Source organism: Chiloscyllium plagiosum, unplaced genomic scaffold, assembly GCF_037043375.1.
Source record: "Chiloscyllium plagiosum isolate Xiang-an unplaced genomic scaffold, Cpla_swu_hap1 HiC_scaffold_17, whole genome shotgun sequence".
NCBI classification, from domain to species: Eukaryota; Metazoa; Chordata; class Chondrichthyes; order Orectolobiformes; family Hemiscylliidae; genus Chiloscyllium; species Chiloscyllium plagiosum.
In genome coordinates this window covers 23,852,378-23,874,266 of record NW_028270155.1, presented here as the reverse complement: position 1 = coordinate 23,874,266, position 21,889 = coordinate 23,852,378, and the positions used below count along the sequence as shown (strand labels likewise).

General features: G+C 39.5%; 1 protein-coding gene across 1 annotated transcript in view; it reads left to right on the top strand.

Moving 5' to 3' along the window:
* cdh13 (cadherin 13, H-cadherin (heart)) overlaps positions 1 to 21,330 on the top strand; it is a 1,096,178-nt gene extending 1,074,848 nt beyond the window's left edge. The window contains exons 13-14 of the mRNA XM_043706651.2: positions 9,060 to 9,275; positions 15,541 to 21,330. Of these exons, the coding sequence (XP_043562586.2) occupies positions 9,060 to 9,275; positions 15,541 to 15,548 (224 nt within the window). The 3' untranslated portion in view covers positions 15,549 to 21,330. The remainder of the gene's footprint in view (positions 1 to 9,059; positions 9,276 to 15,540) is intronic.
* Positions 21,331 to 21,889: the final 559 nt, after the last annotated feature.

The window sequence follows — 21,889 nt, the reverse complement described above, 5'->3', positions numbered from 1 at the left end:
TTTCTTCTGAGGGTCTCCTGTCTCCTTTTACAAGACCATGGTATCTCTAGCTCTTTCCACTTTAATTTCCAGCACCAAATCTGTCACTGTGGAGTCTTCAGTCTGCACTAGTGTTTCATTTTTAATAATTTCAATGGTGGCAACATTATTCAGTGCAGCATCCCTTTAAGAGGGTCAAGTACAATTAAGAAAAGTGAGCTCCATCTGGTCAATGCCTATCAGCCATCTGCTGAGGGCAGAGGTGGGATAGCAGCATAGAACTTGCTTGGTCCTACACACCATCACACCATCACAGTAGCAAGGCTGGAGAGCCACATGTGCAGTACAGGGAGAGGTATGTTCCTCCTGCATGATGTTTGAGGTGAGGGACGCCATTAGTGTCCCATCCAAGTACATCTGCAGGAAGTGCACCCAACTCTCGCTCCTTCAAGACCGTGTTAGAGAACTGGAGCGGGAGCTGGATGAACTTCGGATCATTCGAGAGGCAGAGGCTGTGATAGATAAGAGTTACAGGGAATAGTTACTCCTAGGCATGAAGAAAGCTGGGTGACTGTTCAAAGGGGGAAAAAACAGTGAGTGGAGGGATCCCCTGTGATCGTTCCCCTGAAAAACATGTATACTGTTTTGGATGCTGTTGAGGGCGACAACTTACCAGGGGCATGGAGTGGTGTGCAGGTCTCTGTCACAGAGCCTGTCCCTGTTGCACAGAAGGGAAGGAGGGAAAGGAGAAGAGTGTTAGTCATTGGGGACTAGTAGTTAGAGGGTCAGGTAGAAGGTTTGTTGGGAACAAACGAGACTCATGGCTGGTATGTTGCCTCCCAGGTGCCATTGTCCGTGATGCCTCGGATCGTATCTTTGGGGTCCTGAAGGGAGAAGGTGACCAGTCTCAAGTCATGGTCCATGTAGGTACCAACGACATAGGTAGAAAGAGGGATAGGGATGTAAGGCAGGATTTCAGGGAGCTAGGTGGAAGCTGAGAGCTAGAACAAACAGAGTTGTTATCTCTGGTTTGTTACCCGTGCAGCATGATAGCAAGGCAAGGAAAAGGAAGAGATATCAGCTGAACATGTGGCTGCAAGGATGGTGCAGGAGAGAGGGTTTCAGGTACTTAGATAATTGGGGCTCATTCTGGGCAAGGTTGGATCTGTACAAACAGGACAGTCTTCACTTGAACCAGTGGGGTACTAATATCCTGGGTGGGAAATTTGCTGGTGCTATTCGGGTGGATTTAAACTAGCTCAGCAGGGGAATGGGAAACTGAGGTCTAGTTGCAGTGTACAGGAGGATGAGAGTAGGGAGGACAGGGACAGGATTTCAGGGTCACAGGAATGTGCTTGCAGACTGCAAGCTGGTTTGAAGTGTGTCTACTTCAACACCAGAAGTATCTGAAATAAGGTAGGTGAGCTTGCAGCATGGATAGGTACCTGGGACTTCGATGTTGTGGCCATTTCGGAGACATGGATAGACCAGGGTGAGGAATGCATGTTGCCGGTTAATTAAGAACAGACAAGGTGGTAAAAGAGGGGGAGGTGTGGCCTTGTTAGTCAAGGATAGTATAACGGTGGCTGAAAGAACTTTTGACAAGGACTCGTCTACTGAGGTAGTGTGGGCTAAGGTAAGAAACAGGAGAGGAGAGGTCACACTGCTTGGAGTTTTTTATAGGCCTCCACAGAGTTCTAGGAAGGTGGAAGAGAGGATTGGCAAAATTATTCTGGGTAGGAGTGAAAGGAACAGGGTGGTCATTATGGGAGACTTTAACTTTCCCAACATTAACTGGAAATGCTGTAATTCTAGTACATCAGATGGATCATTTTTTGTCCAATGTGTGCAGGATGGTTTCCTGACACAGTATGTCAAAGGGCCAACAAGAGGGGAGGCCACACTGGGTCTGGTGCTTGGTAATGAACCAGGCCAGGTGTTTGATTTAGTGGTAGGTGAGCACTTTGGACAGAGTGACCATAATTCAGTTACGTTTAGCTTAGCGATGGAAAGGGATAGCTACATGCCACAGGTCAAGAGTTATCAATGGGCGAGGGCAATTATAATGCAATTAGGCATGAGTTAGGATGCGGGGGATGCAGACAATGGACATGTGGAGCAGGTTTAAGGAACAGATATTGCGTGTTCTTGATAGGTATGTCCCTGTCAGACAAGGAGGAAGTGACAAGGTAAGGGAACCATGGTTTACTACAGAAATTGTATCTCTTGTTAAGAAGAAGAAGGAGGCTTATGTGTTGATGAGGCAAGATGGTTCAGATGAGGCAATGGAGAGTTACAGATCAGCTAGGACGGATTTAAAGAGAGAGTTACAAAGAGCAAAGAGAGGACATGAGCAGTCTTTAGCAAATTGAATAAAGGAGAACCCTAAAGCTTTCTGTAGGTATGTGAGGAATAAAAGAATGATTAGGGTAGGAATAGGGCCAGTCAAAGACAGAAGTGGGAAGTTAAATGTGGACCCTGTAGAGATCGAAGAGGTGCTAAACGAACATTTCTCATCAGTTTTCACTCATGAAAAGGAGCATATTGTAGAAGAGAAGAATGAGGTACGAGATATTAGACTAGACAGGATAGAGGTTAGTTACAAACAGGTGTTATCAATTCTAGAAGGAGTGAAAGTAGACAAGCCCCCTGGGCCAGATGGGATTTATCCGAAGATTCTCTAGGAAGCTAGGGAGAAGATAGCAGATCCTTTGGCTTTGATGTTTGAGTCGTCATTGTCTACAGGTTTCATACCAGAGGACTGGAGGATTGCAAATGTTGTGCCCTTGTTCAAGAAGGGCAGTAGAGATGACCCAGGTAATTATAGACCAGTGAGCCTTACTTCTGTTGTAGAAAAGGTTTTGAAAAGGATTATAAGAGATAAGATTTATAATCATCTAGCAAGCAACAATTTGATTTCAGATAGTCAACATGGTTTCGTCAAAGGCAGGTGTGTCTCACAAACCTCATTAGGTTTTTTGAGAAGGTGACCAAGCATGTAGATGAGGGTAGGGCAGTTGACGTGGTATACATGGACTTCAGTAAAGCCTTTGATAAGATTCCACATGGTAAGCTGCTGGAGAAAATGCAGAGGGATGGGATTAAGGGTGATTTAGAAGGTTGGATTAGAAACTGGCTTTCTGAAAGAAGGCAGCGAGTTGTGGTTGATGGAAAATATTCAGCCTGAAGTCCAGTTACTAGTGGTGTGCCACAAGGATCTGTTTTGGGACCACTGCAATTTGTCATTTTTATAAATGACTTAGACGCAGGTGTAGGTGGATGGATTAGTAAATTTGCAGATGACACTAAAGTCGGTGGAGTAGTAGATAGTTTGGAATAATGTTACAGGTTGCAGAGGAACTTGGATAAACTGCAGAATTGGGCTGAGGTGGCAAATGGAGTTCAATGCAGCTAAATGTGAGGTGAAGAATAACAGGAAGGCAGAGTACTGAGTCAATGGAAAGATTCTTGGTAGTGTGGATGTGCAGAGGGTTCTTGGAGTTCATGTACATAGATCCCTGAATGTTGCCACCCAGGTTGATAGTGCTGTTAAGAAGGCATACAGTGTATTAGGTTTCATTGGTAGAGGGATTGAGTTCTGGAGCCGCAATATTATGCTGCAACTATACAAAATGCTCGTGCGACCACACTTGGAATATTGTGTACAGTTCTGGCCGCCATATTTCGGGAAAGATGTGGCAGTATTGGAAAAGGTGCAGAGGAGATTTACCAGGATGTTGCCTGGTCTGGAGGGAAGGTCTTATGTGGAAAGGCTGAGAGACTTGGGTCTGTTCTCATTGGAAAGAAGAAGGCTAAGAGGGAATTTTTTAGAGACATATAAGATGATCAGAGGATTAGATAGGGTAGACAGTGAAAGTCATTTTTCTAGGATGATGATGTCAGCTTGTATGAGGGGGCATAATTAAAAATTGAGGGGTGATAGATTTAAGACAGATGTCAGAGGCAGGTTATTTACTCAGAGAGTGGTAAGGGCGTGGAATGCCCTGCCTGTCAATGTACATTAGGGAGATTTAAACAACCCTTGGATAAGCACATGGATGATGATGGGATAGTGTAGGGGGACAAGCTGACAATATTTCACAGATTGGCGCAACATCGAGGACCGAAGGACCTGTTCGGCACTGTATTGTTCTATGTTCTACGTTCTATGTTCATGCTGCCCACCTCCATTAAAACCACAACCAGTTACCAAAGCTATCCAAAACCCGTGATAATCTGATTACTGTTTGTGTTTTTTTTTCACAGCTGACTTGTGGTATATTTTTTTTATATCACTCTCTCCAGAGATGTTATTACACATCTCTGGAACAAGTAGGACTTGAACCCAGGCCTCCATAGATCAGAGGTAGCGGCACTACCACTATGCCACAAGGGCCCTCAAATTGAATTCAAAATCACTTCTGCTTTTTTGTTGTTGTTGTTGTATAATCCAAGAGTATCATTACACACAATCAAACAGCTTTCCCACCACTAAATCACTCTGGTTTTTTTTAGAAATTTACATGCAAAGCCTACTACAAGCAGTTGTCACTATCAAAAGTGGAGGGTTGGGTAGGGAGAGTGGTAGCAACTAAATTAAAATGGAGTTGGAAGGGGAAATAAAATATTGTAACCCTCGCTTTGTCCACCTCTCTCTAAAGGAATTGAGGTTTGGTTTGCTTTTATTTTTACTTCTTCTATATCTAGAAGCGCTCTTGCACACAACTCAATGGCTGTTCCACCACCAAATCACCATGACTATTTTTAAAACCATTACCCACCACCAGTAAAACCACTTTTGTATTGTTTGCAAATCTGGATATATTACACTAGATCTGTTCATCCAGTTAGTTCATTTAGATTGTCAATAGGTGAAGTGCCAATATTACTTCTGCCACACCCCACATGCATCGACTTAAAAATTTTATGACACAGAATTTATAGCAAAAGTTTACAGTGTGATGTAACTGAAATAATATATTGAAAAAGACCTGGATTGTTTGTTAAGTCTCCCATCTGTTAGAATGACCATGTTGGTTTCAGTACTTTCATATGTAAATCGCAAAACTTTTTTAAAAAGTTATATTCTCAAGTGAACTTTAACAATTGGTGTTATGTTGGTCCAGACAATATATTGAAGGTGTGAGCTTCCCAGTGTGAGATGTCTGTGCCACAATGGTCAGACTGTGGAATTGTGGAACCTGATTTCCCTTTCAAAAGTCTAACCTGACTTGAGTGAATTATATTATCTATTTAATCATATTAAGCATGTTTGTGCCTGTCTTGGAATTTCATCTCTGAATCCTTCCATTTCTACACCTCCCCTTCCTCCTTTAAGATCCTCCTTAAAACCGAGCTCTTTGAGCATGCTTTCTTCACACTTTCAAATCTCCTTTTTTGGCTCAACATTTAGTTTCTTCACTCACCACGAAGTGCTTTAAAACAATTGTTGTCCATTAAGGACAGCTCTGTAAATATTCTCTTTTCTCTGCCCAATAATAGCAGATTTCATGTATAGACTATGGTTAACAAAATCCTTAAATAATTAACAATTTCACAAAGTATTTCATTCGCTATGCCTTGTCTTCAGCATCTGAAGGATTCTCTACTGTCGCACTGAGAATTTCTGTACGTTCTTTATCTATGTTTGAAGTTTCTTTACATTCTCAATGGAACTCCAATTAGTGTTTACACTTAAGATGATTTTATACTGCTGGTTTGAGATAGTTCTAATAGAGTTCTTGTGCTTTCAAGCTTGTAAGCCAGATATAAAGATAATGGGCAGACCTTCCCTGGTGTGGTGTGGGCAAACATGGAATCACTACAGTGTGGAAACAAGCCTTTCAGCCCAACAAGTGTACGTCAACCCTCTGAAGAGTAACCCACTCAGACCCATTCCCCAAACCTAATACTCTACATTTACCCTTAACTAATGCACCTAACCTACACATCCCTGAGCACTATGGGCAATTTAGCACGGCCAATTCACCTAATCTGCACATCTTTGAATTGTGGGAGGAAACCGGAGCATACGGAGAAAACCCGCACAGACACAGGGAGAATGTGCAAACATCACACGGACAGTCACCTGAGGATGGAATTGAACCCAGGTCCCTGATGCTTTGAGGCAGCAGTGCTAACCGCTCAGAGCCACCATGCCATGCAATGGCAAGCAAGCTGGGAAAACAGTGAGATTGAAAAAATGTCAGAATCATAACGTCAAAAGAAATGTTGTGATTATCCCCTTAAGCTATGTATAGCGACTTCAGAATCTTACAAATCTTGTATTTCCTTGTCTTTTGAGAGGGCTAGTATTTGCTTCTTGTTAACAGTGAAGACTATTTCATGCTGTCCTCCTTCCCTGGTAAACTATACCATGCCAATCCTGAAATGGAACTCAGCGCATGTAGCTGGTGGCTGCACCGTGCCAAAGGCCTGTGCCAGCCATCATCCAGCTGTGTCTGCTCCACAACATTCCTACATACTCCCATGGCCACTATCCTCCCCACCATCTGGCCACAAAGGTGGGCATCCAGCCTCATCATAACACCATGCTTGTGCTGAGACAAACACTCATACCTTTCCAGCTCTTCAGCACTTCATGTTGGAGCTCAGAGATACCATGGGCTGCTGGGTTGCCTTGCATGCCAGAGCACATGCATCTGGTACATCGATGTAAAATGGAGCTTGTGGATCTTGCTTTCATTTTGTAGTGCTCAGTCATTTTGCACTAACTTGGACACTGCCAGCCCCTGTGGCATGTATTGTTTTTGTGCGCAGAGACAAGCACATAGAACATAGAACAGTACAGCACAGTCCAGGCCCATCGGCCCACATTGTTGTGCGAGCATTTATCTTAATCTTAAATCAACCTAACCTACACACCCCTCAATTTACTGCCATGCTTGTGCTTGTCTGCCAGTTGCTTGAATGTCCCAAATGTCTCTGATTCTACTATCACCGCTGGCAGTGCATTCCACGCACCCACCACTCTCTGTGTAAAGAACCTATCTCTGAAATCTCCCCTTTAACCTTCCTCCAATCACCTTAAACTTATGACCCCTCATGACAGCTATTTCTGCCCTGGAGAAACGTCTCTGGCTATCTACTCTAAATATGTCCCTCATTACCTTGTAATGATCTCTATCAAGTCACTTATCTTCCTTCATCTCTCCAGTGTGAAAAGCCCAAGCTCACTCAACCTTACTTCATAAGTCATGCCCTCTGATCCAGGCAGCATCTTGGTAAATCTCCTCTGCACCCTCTCTAAAGCATCTACATCCTATAATGAGGGGGCCAGAACTGGACACAATATTCCAAGTGTGGTCTAACCAGGGTTTTATAAGCAGCTTATCATGGTGAGGAACACTGAAGAGTCCAGGGGATGTAAATGTTGTTGTACGTCACCGTACTTCATCAATGTTATGCCTACGACATGTGCCTGCAGCTTCTTTAACAAACTCGCTGCATGTGCTTCAACCAACTGGCTATATCTGAAAGTCAAAGGGTACTGTTCAATAATAGGATCATGGGGATGATGGTCAGTCAGGGGGTACTGTCACACTTGGTCAGAGGCTTCAACAGATTCTATTCTGGGGTTTGGCCATGACCAGCAGATTCTGGGTTCTGCTGGAGGTCAGAGATTTGTGAGCTTGCAGTCCAGACAATGGACCGTGATCAGTCCTGTATGCCAAATTCAACAAACCCAGAGAATACTGGCAGGTCTATTGTGGTGCTGTGGAGACTTCAGTCTGGGATGTGGCCAATATTTCCTGCAGTGAGAGGTAGAGATGCCTGTGATGAAAGAGGATGGAAAGCAGATAGTGGAGATGCAGGAGCAGGAGAGGTCATGAGATGCCTCCAGGAATTGGAAGTCTGGGTTGCAAGAGAAATAAAAGGGTTGTTGGTTTAGAAGGTGAGGTGAGTGACAACCATTGAGTGGACATAAGGCATGAAATAGTTAACATTATTGCACATCAGCCTTGGTGAGGTGTGTGCAAAAGTGTACATGGTGACCCCGTGAATGTGAGGTAGCCGAGAGCAGAAGGCATTTACCATTGCAGAGCACAGAGATCATTAACCCTTTCCTCCTCCACTGTGCATGCCATTTAAATGAATCACAGTATTTACCTAAGCTGCTTATCTTCTCTTCCTGGGCTATGCCACTAGGGATGACAATGCACAATAACAGTGTAAGGGCCTTACAGCCTCTGACCTTTGTTCAGTGGGGTTTGAAGTATGGCACCAGTGACATGAAACCTGAAAGATCATGGTAGTGACAAGCCCTTCTGCTCCTCCTGCCTCGTGATTGGCTGCTAAAGGTGCTAAGGAGCCTAGTTGCATAATTAACAAGGTGAAGATCAGAAGATTATGTGAAAAAAGTTGTTATAAGCTATGGCTGACTGGGTGTCATGACTCTCACTCAACAAAACACTTCAGTTGAAAATGGGAAAATTTCTCTCAATGTGCTTCTAAATATTCTATCATGTCCCCTGTACTCCTTGATGAAGTAACATCACTAACATACATTTCTCTTTGACTTATTACAACAGCACAACTTACTCACGCACAAGTTAGAATAGTTAGGGAAACTGGATCCCTTAAGAAAGATTACTTTGCTAAAGTCCATACAATTTGCAGGAATATTTTCTCTTTCGTAAATGTCCTACAACAACACTCTCTATCTTTGCAGTGTCTTTAAAACCCATTGAATGAGGAGAAATTCAGTTTATCAAGAACAGGAATTAATTTTCTAGAATATTTTAAAAGTTATTTTTAGAAATTGCTTATTAGATTGAATAAAGCAATACAATTTTCAGATTTTCAAGCAGATACTTGAAAAATCAATTTCTTTTGTAATTTGTGATCCCAAAATTGAACTAATTATGTTTCTTTAGGATCAGCAAATTAGAGGTCATCCTGAATTTGATCGATATGATAAAATGCACAGTTAGCTCTGTCACCCATTCCTTCACTTAAACATGATTCATTGACTCATGTTGATTGCTCTCATCTTGATGGAAGGAAGATTATAGTTATATATTGAGAATAAAATTGACATTTTTGATTTGCTCTTTTAGGTACCCATGCTCAACTCAGACTCCTGCAGACACTGAAAAGAGCAAACTACATTTTGCCAATTGTAGTGACAGATGGGGGAGATCCCCCACTGACCAACAGTACAGATGTTCTAGTGCAAGTCTGCTCCTGCAAGAAGAACAAAATGGACTGCAGCTCAGCCAACTCTCTCCACATCAGCATCACGCTCCTCCTGGTCTCTATCATCACGTTGATCTGTGAGTTATGTTATTCTCTTATTTTGTGGTTACTTCCGAAAAATTGCATATTTTGTTTCTGCTTATTTAGATTGCATTTATGGATTTGTTATGGGTCACTTCTCTACTTCAGGTGTAATTAGTGTATTATGGGCTAAGAACTCTGGATGCTTTCTCCACAGCTCAGTAAATAATTCAAAACCTGAGATGGGTAGAATGTTGCTGAAAGAAGGCCATGAACAATATGGAACCAAGGCAGGCAGATGGAGCTAGGGTACTGCCCAGCCATGATCAGAGTCATGAAAGGTTGCATGGCCTACTCTATTCCTGTGTTCTTGATAAATTTATTTTAACATTTTAGTTGTCATCCTTGTAGAAGCTTTTTTTTGTGATATGTTAGCTAAGTTATGATAGTAGTTAGATTGGAGTATGCATGGATAATTGTGAAATTTTGCGTTCAGCATAATAATGGATAAAGAGTACCACACATTCTGTATATGTATTTACCTAATTCAATATGTATGTCAAAAATCTATAAAGATAAAGGATGTTGAGTTTGAAATTACTGCTTATGATATATTATGAACAATTTACCTGCTGACCCTCTGACTGATGAAGGTGTCAATATGCTTATGATAAACCCTGTTTAACCTCTGTTGGATAATATAGAAATATAGTATGGATACATTAACTGTTGATTCAATTATTTTATAATAGTAGACTATAGGTTCAGGACGGCGACGAGCTTCTAATTCCATAAATCCAAATTAAAAATACCAGTCAATAGTTCCGTTTTAATTTATAAGGAATGATGTTTCTTTTTATCTTTTTATCTTGACATTAGGGTTTGTTGGGTGAAGGGGTAAATGTAGGGGAATGCTCTTCGGAGGGTGGGTGTGGACTTGTTGGGCCGAAGGGCCTGTTTCCACACTGTAAGTAATCTAATCTAATCATTTATTGTAGTCTGCCTTTAGTTTTTCTTTTCTTAAGCTCTAAAAATCAATGAATATGCACAGAGTCCTTTGCCTTGTTGAATTCAGCATTGTATCAAGTCTAAACTGACAGGAACAGAGGATTTGTTTGAGAGGTCTCGACAGGTTGTGAAGGTGAAAGCATTCATTCTTTTTAAGCAATATAGTTAATAGAAAGTAATCAAAATATTATACCCATTAATACCTTGAAAACCCAATGGTTTGAGGGTTCTGCAAAGCACTGAATCCTTGCAGTAATTGCAAAAGGGGTCAAAGTTCTCCATTCACAATATTTGTGTGAAACCTTTGATGATGTTACAATGGGAAATGAAGAGAACCCAAGAATTCTTCTGTGCCTACAATAAAGTATTTCTATGTCAGTGGTGTCTGTAACACTGCAATAGGCATGAAATATATAATGATTGATCTGTATTAACTATATGATACCATTGACTTGGAAATTCCAAGACCCAAGAAGAACTTTCTTTATTTTTATAAAAAACATCAATAATGTCTGCATCCCCTGCCTTAATTCCCACATCGCTTTGGCCACCTAAACCCTGCACCTGGAACCACACTGTCCTACAAAGTTACACAGTTCTGCTTCTTACAGAAATATAACTATTCTGGAGGAGGCTTTGTTAGACTTAATTGAAGTGGGATTACCTTCTTCAGGATACTCACACCATACTCCCCAGTAGTGCAATTGAGACACCTATCCAAAATTACACTGCAATTTAAACATCTCTGTATGATAAGCACACAGTAAAGTTATTTTTGGAATGAGAGCGTTGGATATTTCCCTTACGTATATCCAAATAAAATGGGAACAGAAACCAAGTCTTTCTCCTTAAGTTAATGACTCATGAAACAATTTGAAATGTTATCGCTTGCGCAGCCAGGTATGAATGAAAATAATTTTTGAAAGCAGTTAATTCAGAACACACTCCACCTAGAATTTGTTAGCATTAAAATTAAAAGTTCACCAAAGGGACGGAAATGACTGATGAAAACAAAAATGGAGAAAAGACAGCATTGGGTAAGCTTGATGATACTGTATCAGTAATTCCACAAATGATGTTTTCTTTCTATTTGTTGGTCTTTTCCAATGTAGTTCACTGCCCTCATTTTCCGTCACTATGTTTGTCTCTTTAACATTTGCTGGATTGATAGCAATAAATCATTAGAAATTTTGCTCAAAAAACCCTTGACATTTGTAACTATCTATATTCCACTGCGGAGAAAATGCGTGTGTCATTTTAATGAGTTGGAAATGGCATTAGGTGAGTTGAGTCTGATTGGATAGATTAATCCATGATAACTGGCATGACAGTATCGGCAGCTAAATAATTGCATCTCTGTTGAACTAATGTAAAATTTACTCAACATAAAGGGACTGTTTTCCAGAGATAATTTGAAGGAAATGTCTCAGGATTGTCTGTCTCCTTGATTTGCTTCCCAGGAATGGTCCCTGTGTAGGGAAATCTCTTGACGAAGGCCCAGCCAATATTGAGCCTTGATTCCTCATTTCTGCATCGAGCAAGCTGCACACACCTGCTGGAAATGACCTTGACAGCAAAGGAAAGTTCTATTTCAGATTGGTGTTTTACCAACAGCGTGTTTCAAATAGGTTCCTGGGAGGGGTGGGAGTACCAGTCAGAAGGGGGGAAATAAAAGATTAGCAATTAGGAGGGAACAGTAGATGGTCAGGGGCGAAAAATGGCAACCATGCCTGGCCTTTAGCATTGTATGCATGTTACAAAATGCTGCTGCACCTCTGTGTCTGCATTCATAGAATCATGGAATCTGTACAGTTTGGAAGGAGGCCATTCAGTCCATCGAGTTCATGCCAACTTCCCCCCCCGCCCCCCCCCATTAACCCCTCATTAACCATGGTAAATCCACCTAATTTGCACATCTGGACTGCGGGAGGAAACCGGAACACCCAGTGGAAACCCGTGCAGATACAGGGAGAATGTCTGTGAGGAGTTTGCACAGTCACCCGAGGATGGAATTGAACCTGGATCTTGATGCCGTGAGGCAGCATAGTTTCTATTGGTGTCGACCTTGACTGCTGTTTTCAAAAATGCTGGTTAGACTGCATATTGACCAAACTTAATTATACATTAGCCACAAATTGATACCACATGCTTCCATATGTACTTTAATAATATATGCTTTAATTTTATTGCCATATCTCCTCTATAATATGTAACTGAATCGAGAGGCAAAATTGATAGAAGGGGTTGATTGGGCTACCCTATTTCTATCATCTTATCGGAATCAATGTCTTTTAAAATTTGTTACATGGAACATCAACTTCGTAAGTTTCATTGATACACTCCACTATATCATCAAATAGTTGAAATAAATTCAACAGATATTACCTCTCTTTTCAAATTCTATTCTAGTTGTCCTTAATGAACCCAATTTTCTTTCGATCAATATTCATTTATTTCTTAATGGCCTACAGTGAGCTGGTTTATCTCCACCGCACCCCCTGACCCCCACCTTGTGATCAGTGGTGTTCCATTGGCCACTTTCACAGCGATTATTGGATTGTAATCAGAAGCAGGAACCTTAGTTGACTTTTTCATTCCTATTCTCGCCTAAGGCACTATAGCTATTTGTAGTGTCTGCTGCCACAGCTGATATCAGCACAAAATCGACATATGATAGATCTTTCATTTTGTCAAATCCAAGAAAAAGTTTAACAAACATGATAGATCTGACCTTCATTTATTGATGTCATGTTCATACCTGATATATTTCAGTGCTCATAATGTAATTCCTTTATTGCAGCATGATTTTACTGTTCTACTTTACATGCTCATACCTTTTGAAATTACTTGAAGTACATTAAGATTCCATCTGTTGTCTGATGCATATTGATACAAGCCACTATAAAACTTTAAAACTGAAAATTAAACAACAGATCAAAATTTAGCTTGTTCATACTTGGCACATACTTTTGTTTATTAAATGGTAGTGTCCTATATCTTTATTGTACTGAGAAATGAATTGTTAATTTAAACCTCTATTTCACTATGAAGCCATTTTATTATTCTTAAAATTGTCACATCAGTTTTAATTTTTTTAAGTTATAGTTATTAATTAGATTTATTCGAACCTAGAGTACATAGCCTTCCTGAGCGTCTTCCCCTTTCTGTCTCTTTCTTTCTTTATTGGGACGGTGACAGCCTAGTGGTATTATCATTATAATACTAATCCAAAAACTCCGCTAAAGATTTGGGACCCAGGTTCAAATAGTGGCACGGCAAATGATGGAATTTGAATTCAGTAAAAAATCTGGAATTAAGAGACTAATGATGAGCATGAAATAATTGTTGGAAAAACCCATCTAGTTTTAATGTCTACCCCAATATCACCTGGTGTGACATGGCATCAAACCTTGTTTATATCGTAGTCCTGTGAAGTACTTTGACTTAAGGTCATTGGAGGGCTAATGCCCAGTCTTAAGGGTTGCTTACCTTGTTGCACATTATCACCTCTATGAACATTGGCTCCTGGTCAAATAACATCTCAAGTTTAAAATTTTTATCTTTGTTTTAAAACCTCATCAGGGTCATGCCCCTCCTATCCCTGTAAACTTCTCCAGCCTTAGAATCCTTCGAGATATCCGTTCTCACCTCTTGTGCACTTTCAATTATAACAACTCCACAATTGGTCACCATGCCTTCAGTTACCTAGTCCCCAGAGCTGGAATATCCTCCCTACCTTTCTGCTTCCCCTCCTATTTTCCTTCTTAAAGATATCTCTTTACGTTTTTATCACATTAATGAATATCTCATTATAGAACTCGGTCATTTTGTTTTACATTCCTCCTGTGAATGAGCTTGCAACAGTGCATCAAATTAGACATACCATATAAATATAAATTATTATCTTCAGTATGCAGAATATTGTTCTATCAGGTAGTTGGTACCTGAAAATATTAGTTGAGTCACAAGATGAGCTCCATCTATCAGAGTGTAAAGGACAATTCTTGGGAGGAGGTAACAAGACATGGAGTTACTGAAATGTCTAAAATGTGGACCAAAATGTTTCAGTAGCATTAATGCATATATATTCTTACCTTGAGCCTGACATCTGATAAGAAACTATCATGGAATTCCGATGCAATTCAGTAATATAAAATAACCTATTCTTCTTATTAAGAGTGAGACTGTCTTCTGCCTAAGACTTTGTGTGAACATCCTTCAGCATTTGGTATCAGTAACTTAGACTGATATCAAGAAAAAAGAATAGTGGCAGAGAATCTACCCAAGGCATCCTGATGGTTCCAGTGGATCACCCTCACTTTATCCTATTGCGCCTGCGGTGATCATCTGAAAATGTATTGATGAATACAATTACATGATGTTTAGCTCAGAATGATCTGTAACATAATTAATTTCGGATGGCTGAGTTGAGTTAGTTTACCATTCACATTACTTTTGCTTCATATTTTCAACTCTAGGTTAAAAAATACTGTGGTAGATTTTTACACTTTAATCCACATTTATTTGGCAAAAGTATTGAAACCAGAGCAGTTTCTGTTGGTCCTATATAATGTAAGTACCAGGATGGGCAATAGATTGGGACGTTTGAACTGAGATATGCAGTATAGCTGTTTATATGAAGCTAATGTATATTGATTAGAAACTATCTGCTTCTAGGACCATTGTTTTCAAAAGGCAAACCTACTGGTACGTGTAAACTTATAAAAAAGATTTGGAGATGCCGGTGTTGGATTGGCACGTTCAAAGTTAAAAGTCACACAACACCAGGTTATAGTTGAACAGGTTTATTTGGAAGCACTAGCTTTCAGAGCGCTGCTCCTTCGTCAGGGTGGTTGTTATGTGATGCATACACCCACCTGATGAAGGAGCAGCGCTCTAAAAGTCACTGCTTCCAAATAAACCTGTTGGACTATAACTAGGTGTTGTGTAATTTTTAACTTTATAAAAGGGAAAGGAATTGGGAATCTATATTCACCTTTGTTGCTGTGTCGAAGTCCCACTACGAGATGGAAAGTTGAATCAGACAGAAGTTAAATGTGTTATCTATAATCCCAAGGGTGATTAGAAGACATTTAGAACATTCACATGTATTTATATATAAAATGTATTTGCATATATGTATGTGTATACCTATGCATTTTGTACACATTTTTAAGCAATATGTACCATTATTGTAATAAGACATTATAAAACATAATTCACATATGAACAGTATGATGGGAGTGAGTCCATTTGTTGTGCAATTGAATGACATCAAACACATTAATAATCAATCATTTATCTTTTTCCCAGGCCTGTAACAAGTGCTGATGTTGGTGCTGCCTACTGAGTTGCTGTGGCAACAAGAGGAAAAAAAAAGCCAAATCCGAAGAGTTTACAGGATTTACAGTTGCTCAAGTTCTAGACCTCCTTGCTCCAAGCACGCTTTAATTTGTACCTTCACTAGTCTATCAAACTGTGCTACGGTCAGTGACAGCCTCTGACCTTACTAGCTTCCACTAATGGGTTCCACCTCTATGAGCAAGTGTTACATTGTTTTTCTTTGAAGTTAGACTGAACATCTATGCAGAGGACTTGAGGACAGAATACACAATTAACCCAATGCTCTGCTCCAGAATATTTTAATTGTAATGGCATTGAAAATAAGGATATTTTGTCAAAGCAAAACATTTTCTACCGGAGACACTATTTGGAAGCTAAGTAAGACATGCTGTTGATTCTTGTAAGGCAAATTGTTCTCTGTGTGTCAAGGAAGTTTTAAGACAAATTGTTCTATCTGTGTGTCAAGGAAGTTAAACATAGATTGTGCGTAAGTGGTAAATATTGCTGTACATGCTTTTGTTTCTCTTTCTTTTCTTTTCAAGCAGTATTTTTAGGCAGTATTAGATTCAGTAACCTCTACACTGCCACATACAGGACAGTACCACATATTGTGTTAAGATTATGAGCCTCTGCCATCACTAACCATGTTTAATCACACGTTCGCACAGCTTCAAATTAATGACAATAAAGGACAATATGCTTTATTCTAGAATAACTCAAGACTAATGAGAGCCAAATATCCAGATGACATAAATATAGGTTCTGCTAAGAAAAATGCTGTGGGCAGTATTGTCAGAATAATTGCAATGTTGCATGCTAATTTGTGATTTGGATTTTTGCTACAAATTTAAAATATTTGGCTCAGTGCTGTCTTAAACAGGTTTGGTTCTATGTCACCATGATATATTCCACATGGAAGTCACAATGCAGAAATGTTCACATTAAGTATCTTGCAGCTTTACATTCTGAGTAATGACAACAAATTGTTATGCCAATGCCCAATAAGGAAAATTACAACCATCTGCCTATTCCTTCAATTTGACATCAATAAACATGAGCAGAGAGACTTCAGGACTCTCTTGGAGGATCATTGCCAGTTAGTCTTGGTGTTATGGTGACTATTTTTCAGACAATATTTTGGGAAATCTGCAGTTGCAACTCACTGCAACATGCTCAATGGTCTCCCATGTTTTCTCCCTGTCTGTATCTTAAAGATGTTACCTATTAATGGTCTGTTGCATTCACATCATTAATTTACACATTGTCCGCCAAATCCAGCTCGCAAGCCCACAAAATGTTTGCCACTTTTACTTTACTACAAGTCTGCACGATAGCCATATCTCATATGAAAGTTACAGCTGTAATGCAATTCTCTAGTGAACTTAAGTAAAATAAAATCTACTGCTGCTGGAACCCTAACCAAAAACAAATAGTTTTAAAAGCTCCCGTTTCAATTTGCAAAGTAAGGAGGGAATTTTAGTGACATGGAAAGTTGTACTTAAATTGCTTAGATGTGTGCATCTCTTGTTTCCTTCAGTTATTCCACATTTTACATCAAGTGATAGTTATGTCTTCATTGAGGGCACGCCATTTACTATTTTGGATTAAGAAACAGCCTTATATTAGATTTCTTTTAAACGAGGTGTGTGTGTGTGAAAATGAGTGAGACAACCCCCCCCCCCCCCCCCCCCCCCCCACCAGGGCGAAGCAGTAATTAACATCCAGCCTGCTCAAGTGGAACTCATCACCTGAGCCTTTTATAAGGCAGACCCAGTCAGGAAAAAAAAATAAAGCAGATCCAGGGATGGTCTGTAGAACTGTCTGTCCCAGTCTGAGACCAGCCTTTGCATACCATAAGTCATGGCTCTATTTTGGTGTTCAACAATGAACAATGATCCTTTCCAATCGGGCTTCCTGATTTATTATAATTTGTAACACTGCTTTTGTTCCAGTAATTTAATGTCTTCTGAAAGATGGAGAGGATCAATTTTCTTTAAATTGCTATTAACATCTCCTTACCAACCAAATATCTTTCTTTCATCCTTATTATTTTATGACATTCTATATTCTGTGGTTTTCTATAGTAATTAACTCAAGAGTCCCAGTCTCAGGATAATTACTAATGTTGTGAGTGAGTTGGCAATTTAAATAATTTCAAAGATTAGAGTGAATAATAATTACAACAATTAAACTAAGACATCAACTTCAGTGTTAAGAGATGAGAGTTTGGATACGGTCTAAGAATCAATACTAAAAGATGTTTATTATTGACAGCTGTCAAGATCATCAATAAACTGAGGTTAGTTTAATTTTTAGCTGGAATTGATAATGAGCACAAAATTCTTCTTAATTTGGTCAATTTAAGTCAGAAAGTTACACTGCTTTAATTACCCAATGGAAATGAAGTCAGTACTGGGACTCTAGCTGTTTAGTATCCTTGCAATGTGGGAAGATTAAAAGGTGATTTTGACCTTGTTTAACAGTTTGAAATGACAACCTGTTTTACAGCTCTCCTGACTTTTATTTCCATTCATGTCAGTAGAAATACAATGAGGAGAGATATAACGGGGAACATTGACTTGTCATCAGTCATTTCACACTGTCACATAAGCTACCCTGCAGCGTGTTAAATTGCTACTGAGCTCCACGTACCTCAGAACAAAACTGAAATAGTACATTTCTGACTCCTAACTCCTATAAAATTGGTGCAAAATTGAAATCCATATACAAAACAAATAAAGTAACTACCTGAACATATAATGTAACAGTATACCTTTAGAACGGAAGGAACAACAGTAAGTTAGTAAATTTAGTTACTGAGGAAAGTGTAACATAAATAATTGCATCTACGTAATGGTGGTTTCATACATGATAACAATATTGTTTGGGCATTGCGGTTAGATATGTATATAGTCAAGGACTTGTTTTTTTATTGATTTGTGGAAAATAGGGCTATCTCTTACTGGTGGCATATGCATGATCTGAAGGTTAACTTGCTGAATTTTGTCAGCCGCATGGAGACATGTTTTGGGGGCAGTGTCAGCACATTAGAGAGAAAGTTGTTTCAGATTGTCCCTCTGTAACTTTTTCAGTGGTGGGCTTGGAACAAGCTCGGCTGTCATTGCAATTCATGAAGCCAACAGTGGCCACACTTGGGTAATTTTACAATGAGATTGGTAGTTTCCACCAATGGAGTGGTCCCTGCTAAGTGTGGAGGCTGCCAGCTCAGTTGAAGTGACCTCCCAGTAGTAAGTCACATGGTCATTGGATCCATCTGCATGCCCCAATAACATTACTACAGGATTCAAAGGCTTGTCTCTACACCTGGGGTGGGGGTTCTTATTGTCTTCAGGCTTCATTGTTTGTTGACAGCTCTGAAGGTAGATGCCTATATCATGATGTACTCTGGTGCATGCCTGGCAGCCTTGGCAGTGTCTATTAATCCCAGTGTATTGCTGCCCTGACAGCAGTACAAACCTTCTGCTTGGACCCCACTTTCTGTCCATCCTCTTTAATTGGACAGAGCTTCCAGAGGCAGCTTTATATTTAGCCTCCTGAAAAAAATTGCACCAGTCATTCCACTTCCTAGTTTCCAACCCAGAGTTGAGGCCAATTTCAGGATTGCTACATAACTGAGAAAAACCGGTAATGTGCCAACTGAGTTAATGTATCAGACCTGTGACTTTCCATCAAAACTCATGATTTCTCACGGAGACAGACATACATGAAACATAACTCTGTTTCTATCTGGAAAGAACCAAACATATATACTGTAGAATGGCTATCTAGATCGGAATTGGGAACTCATGCAAAGATAATGAGAGTTACTATAGGGAGAGAAAAGTCTGTCCTAATTACTTGAAAGTATGTTCATTACGTTGCATAAATCTGAAGATATTCTCACACACTGGTTGAGATTTTAACTCATTCAAAAACCTTACGTGGTATTAAGATCAGGCCTACATGTAAAACTGTTAACTATCTGTTAATTAGGGCAGAAGTCAGACAGCACCAGGTTCCAGTCCAACGCATCACCTGACGATGGAGCAGCACTCCAAAAGCTTGGTCACACAAGTCCACACCAGCCCTCCATAGAGCATCCTATGCAGATGCATCGCCCTACCCATCCTGTAACCCTACATTTCCATTGGCTTACGCATCTAACTTGCACATCCTGAACACTATGAGCAATGTAGCATAGCCACTTCACCTAACTTGTGATTTCGAATAAATCTTTGGACTTTCATCTGGTGCTGTGTGAATTCTGACCTTGTCCACCCCAGTCCAATGCCGGCACTTCCTCATCATATATTAATTAGATATACTCTTTAAATTTCAATTTGCACCAGACTGGTGGAATAGAAGCTGTTGTATTTTTCTGATGCTAAGAGTCCTATCTGTAATGAGGATGAACAGTCCTCATCTAGTTTTCAGTGTGGGCTTGAGCACATATCACAAAACATTTCACAATTTGGCTCAGGCTAGCAATAAATTTTGACAGTCTCCCACAGGAAGGCCACAAAGATTACTGATACAGCAAAGGAAAGGAACAGCACACTGCTGTTGTTGACACAAAAATCTGCTATTGGGCCCTTACACATAGCACTTTACATCTGATTAAACTATACTTCACTTGGTGATAGAAAAGAAGAACACTGCTTATAATGAGAATCTGATATAAAAGCAGAAAATAAAATATGGAAATATTCAGTATATCAGGCAGCATCTGTGAAGAGAAACCGAGTTAATGTTTCAGGTCGATGTGGATCCATCAGGCCAGTTTAAGTATTTCCAGCCTTTTTCATCCTTACTTGGTGATGCTTGTTGCTGATCTGATGATGTGAAATTTAAGAAAAATGCTAAAAGTGGAACAAATCTCCTTCATCTTGAGCACAAAGAAGTACATTTTAAAAATAATATTCCCTGATTTTTTAAAAAAGTATTCTGTGCTTTCCTTTGAATTGTCCTGTTGCTTTGCATGTACTATTTATCTTAAACACTGTTTATTATCTTCCATTGAGAATTAGGGCCACTAAAAGGCTATAAAAAAAATCAGTGTTCCAAAGTTAATTTTCTACACAGGCTGTTAATGGAAGATATGATATGGCTTATTATTAAGAATGAACTACAAATAACCGTGCTTTAAACTGCCTTAAATCTGCAGTACATTAAACCCTGAGCATCAGGGAAAGCGAAAACATTTCAGACAATCCCTTGGAGAGCATCTTAGCAAACTGTAGTGATGTTTTAAAAGGACATGTGTTAACTATTTAAACAATCAGGGCATATAACATAATGTGGCACTCTAGGAGTTCAAAATACTGCAGTACTTTATCAATTATATTTCCTCTTATTAAATGTTACTTGTGAAATGAATCTCGGTACCTTTATTAGTGAATGTACAAATGCAAACTGATGCACATTATGTTTCAGATGCACATATTAAATGAGATTTTGTTATTGAAAAATTATATATATATTTTTCTCTTAGTTGTAATGGTTAAACACAGCTGCCCTGAACCTAGCATACCAACACTAACCACTTTGTTTTTACTGGTTTGAACTACAAAAAAAAGGTTCTGTCGCCAAATTGATCCATTTGGATAGAGGTGCTGTTGATTACTTAATTAAAACATATTTGCTGAAATGCTTGCTGTTACTTAGCTGTAATAAATGTTACATTCATGAACATGATGTGATTACAAAAAAAAACTTGTATTTATTTGTGCGATGCTGAAATAAAGGAAGTCTGGGATTTTATTCTTCTGGGAATCATTGAATTTATTTCAACGAAGCAATTTTACCCTTTATTACCTGCATCTTGCAAATTTAGAATCCCTTGTTTAATTGATGGTAGTGTAACTTTTTAAGTGCAGTTATCATATTCTGCTTATCGCCTTTTAGATTCTACCTCTTCAGATAATTGGCAACTATGGCAACTTCCCAGCTCAGTAGAGGGTCTTCTTTGTTTACCCCTTGGTAGGACCCTTTTTGGTTAGTAGATTTGTGGTCCAGAGGGTCAAGCTAATGCTGTATAGGAAAGAGTTCAAATGTCACTGGGACAGCTGATGAATTGAAATTCAATTTTAAAAAGCTGGAATTTAAAGTAACTCTCTGTAATGGTGTCCATGACACTATAATCAATTCTTGGAAAAAACCCACCTAGGTCATTGTGTCCTTTAGGGATAGAAATCTGCCATCATTACCTCGTCTCCCCATATGTGACTCCAGATCCACAACAATGGGGTTGATTCCTAACTCAACTAAGAAATGGCCTAGCAAGACAATTAGTCCATTAGAGATGGTCAATAAAGGTAAA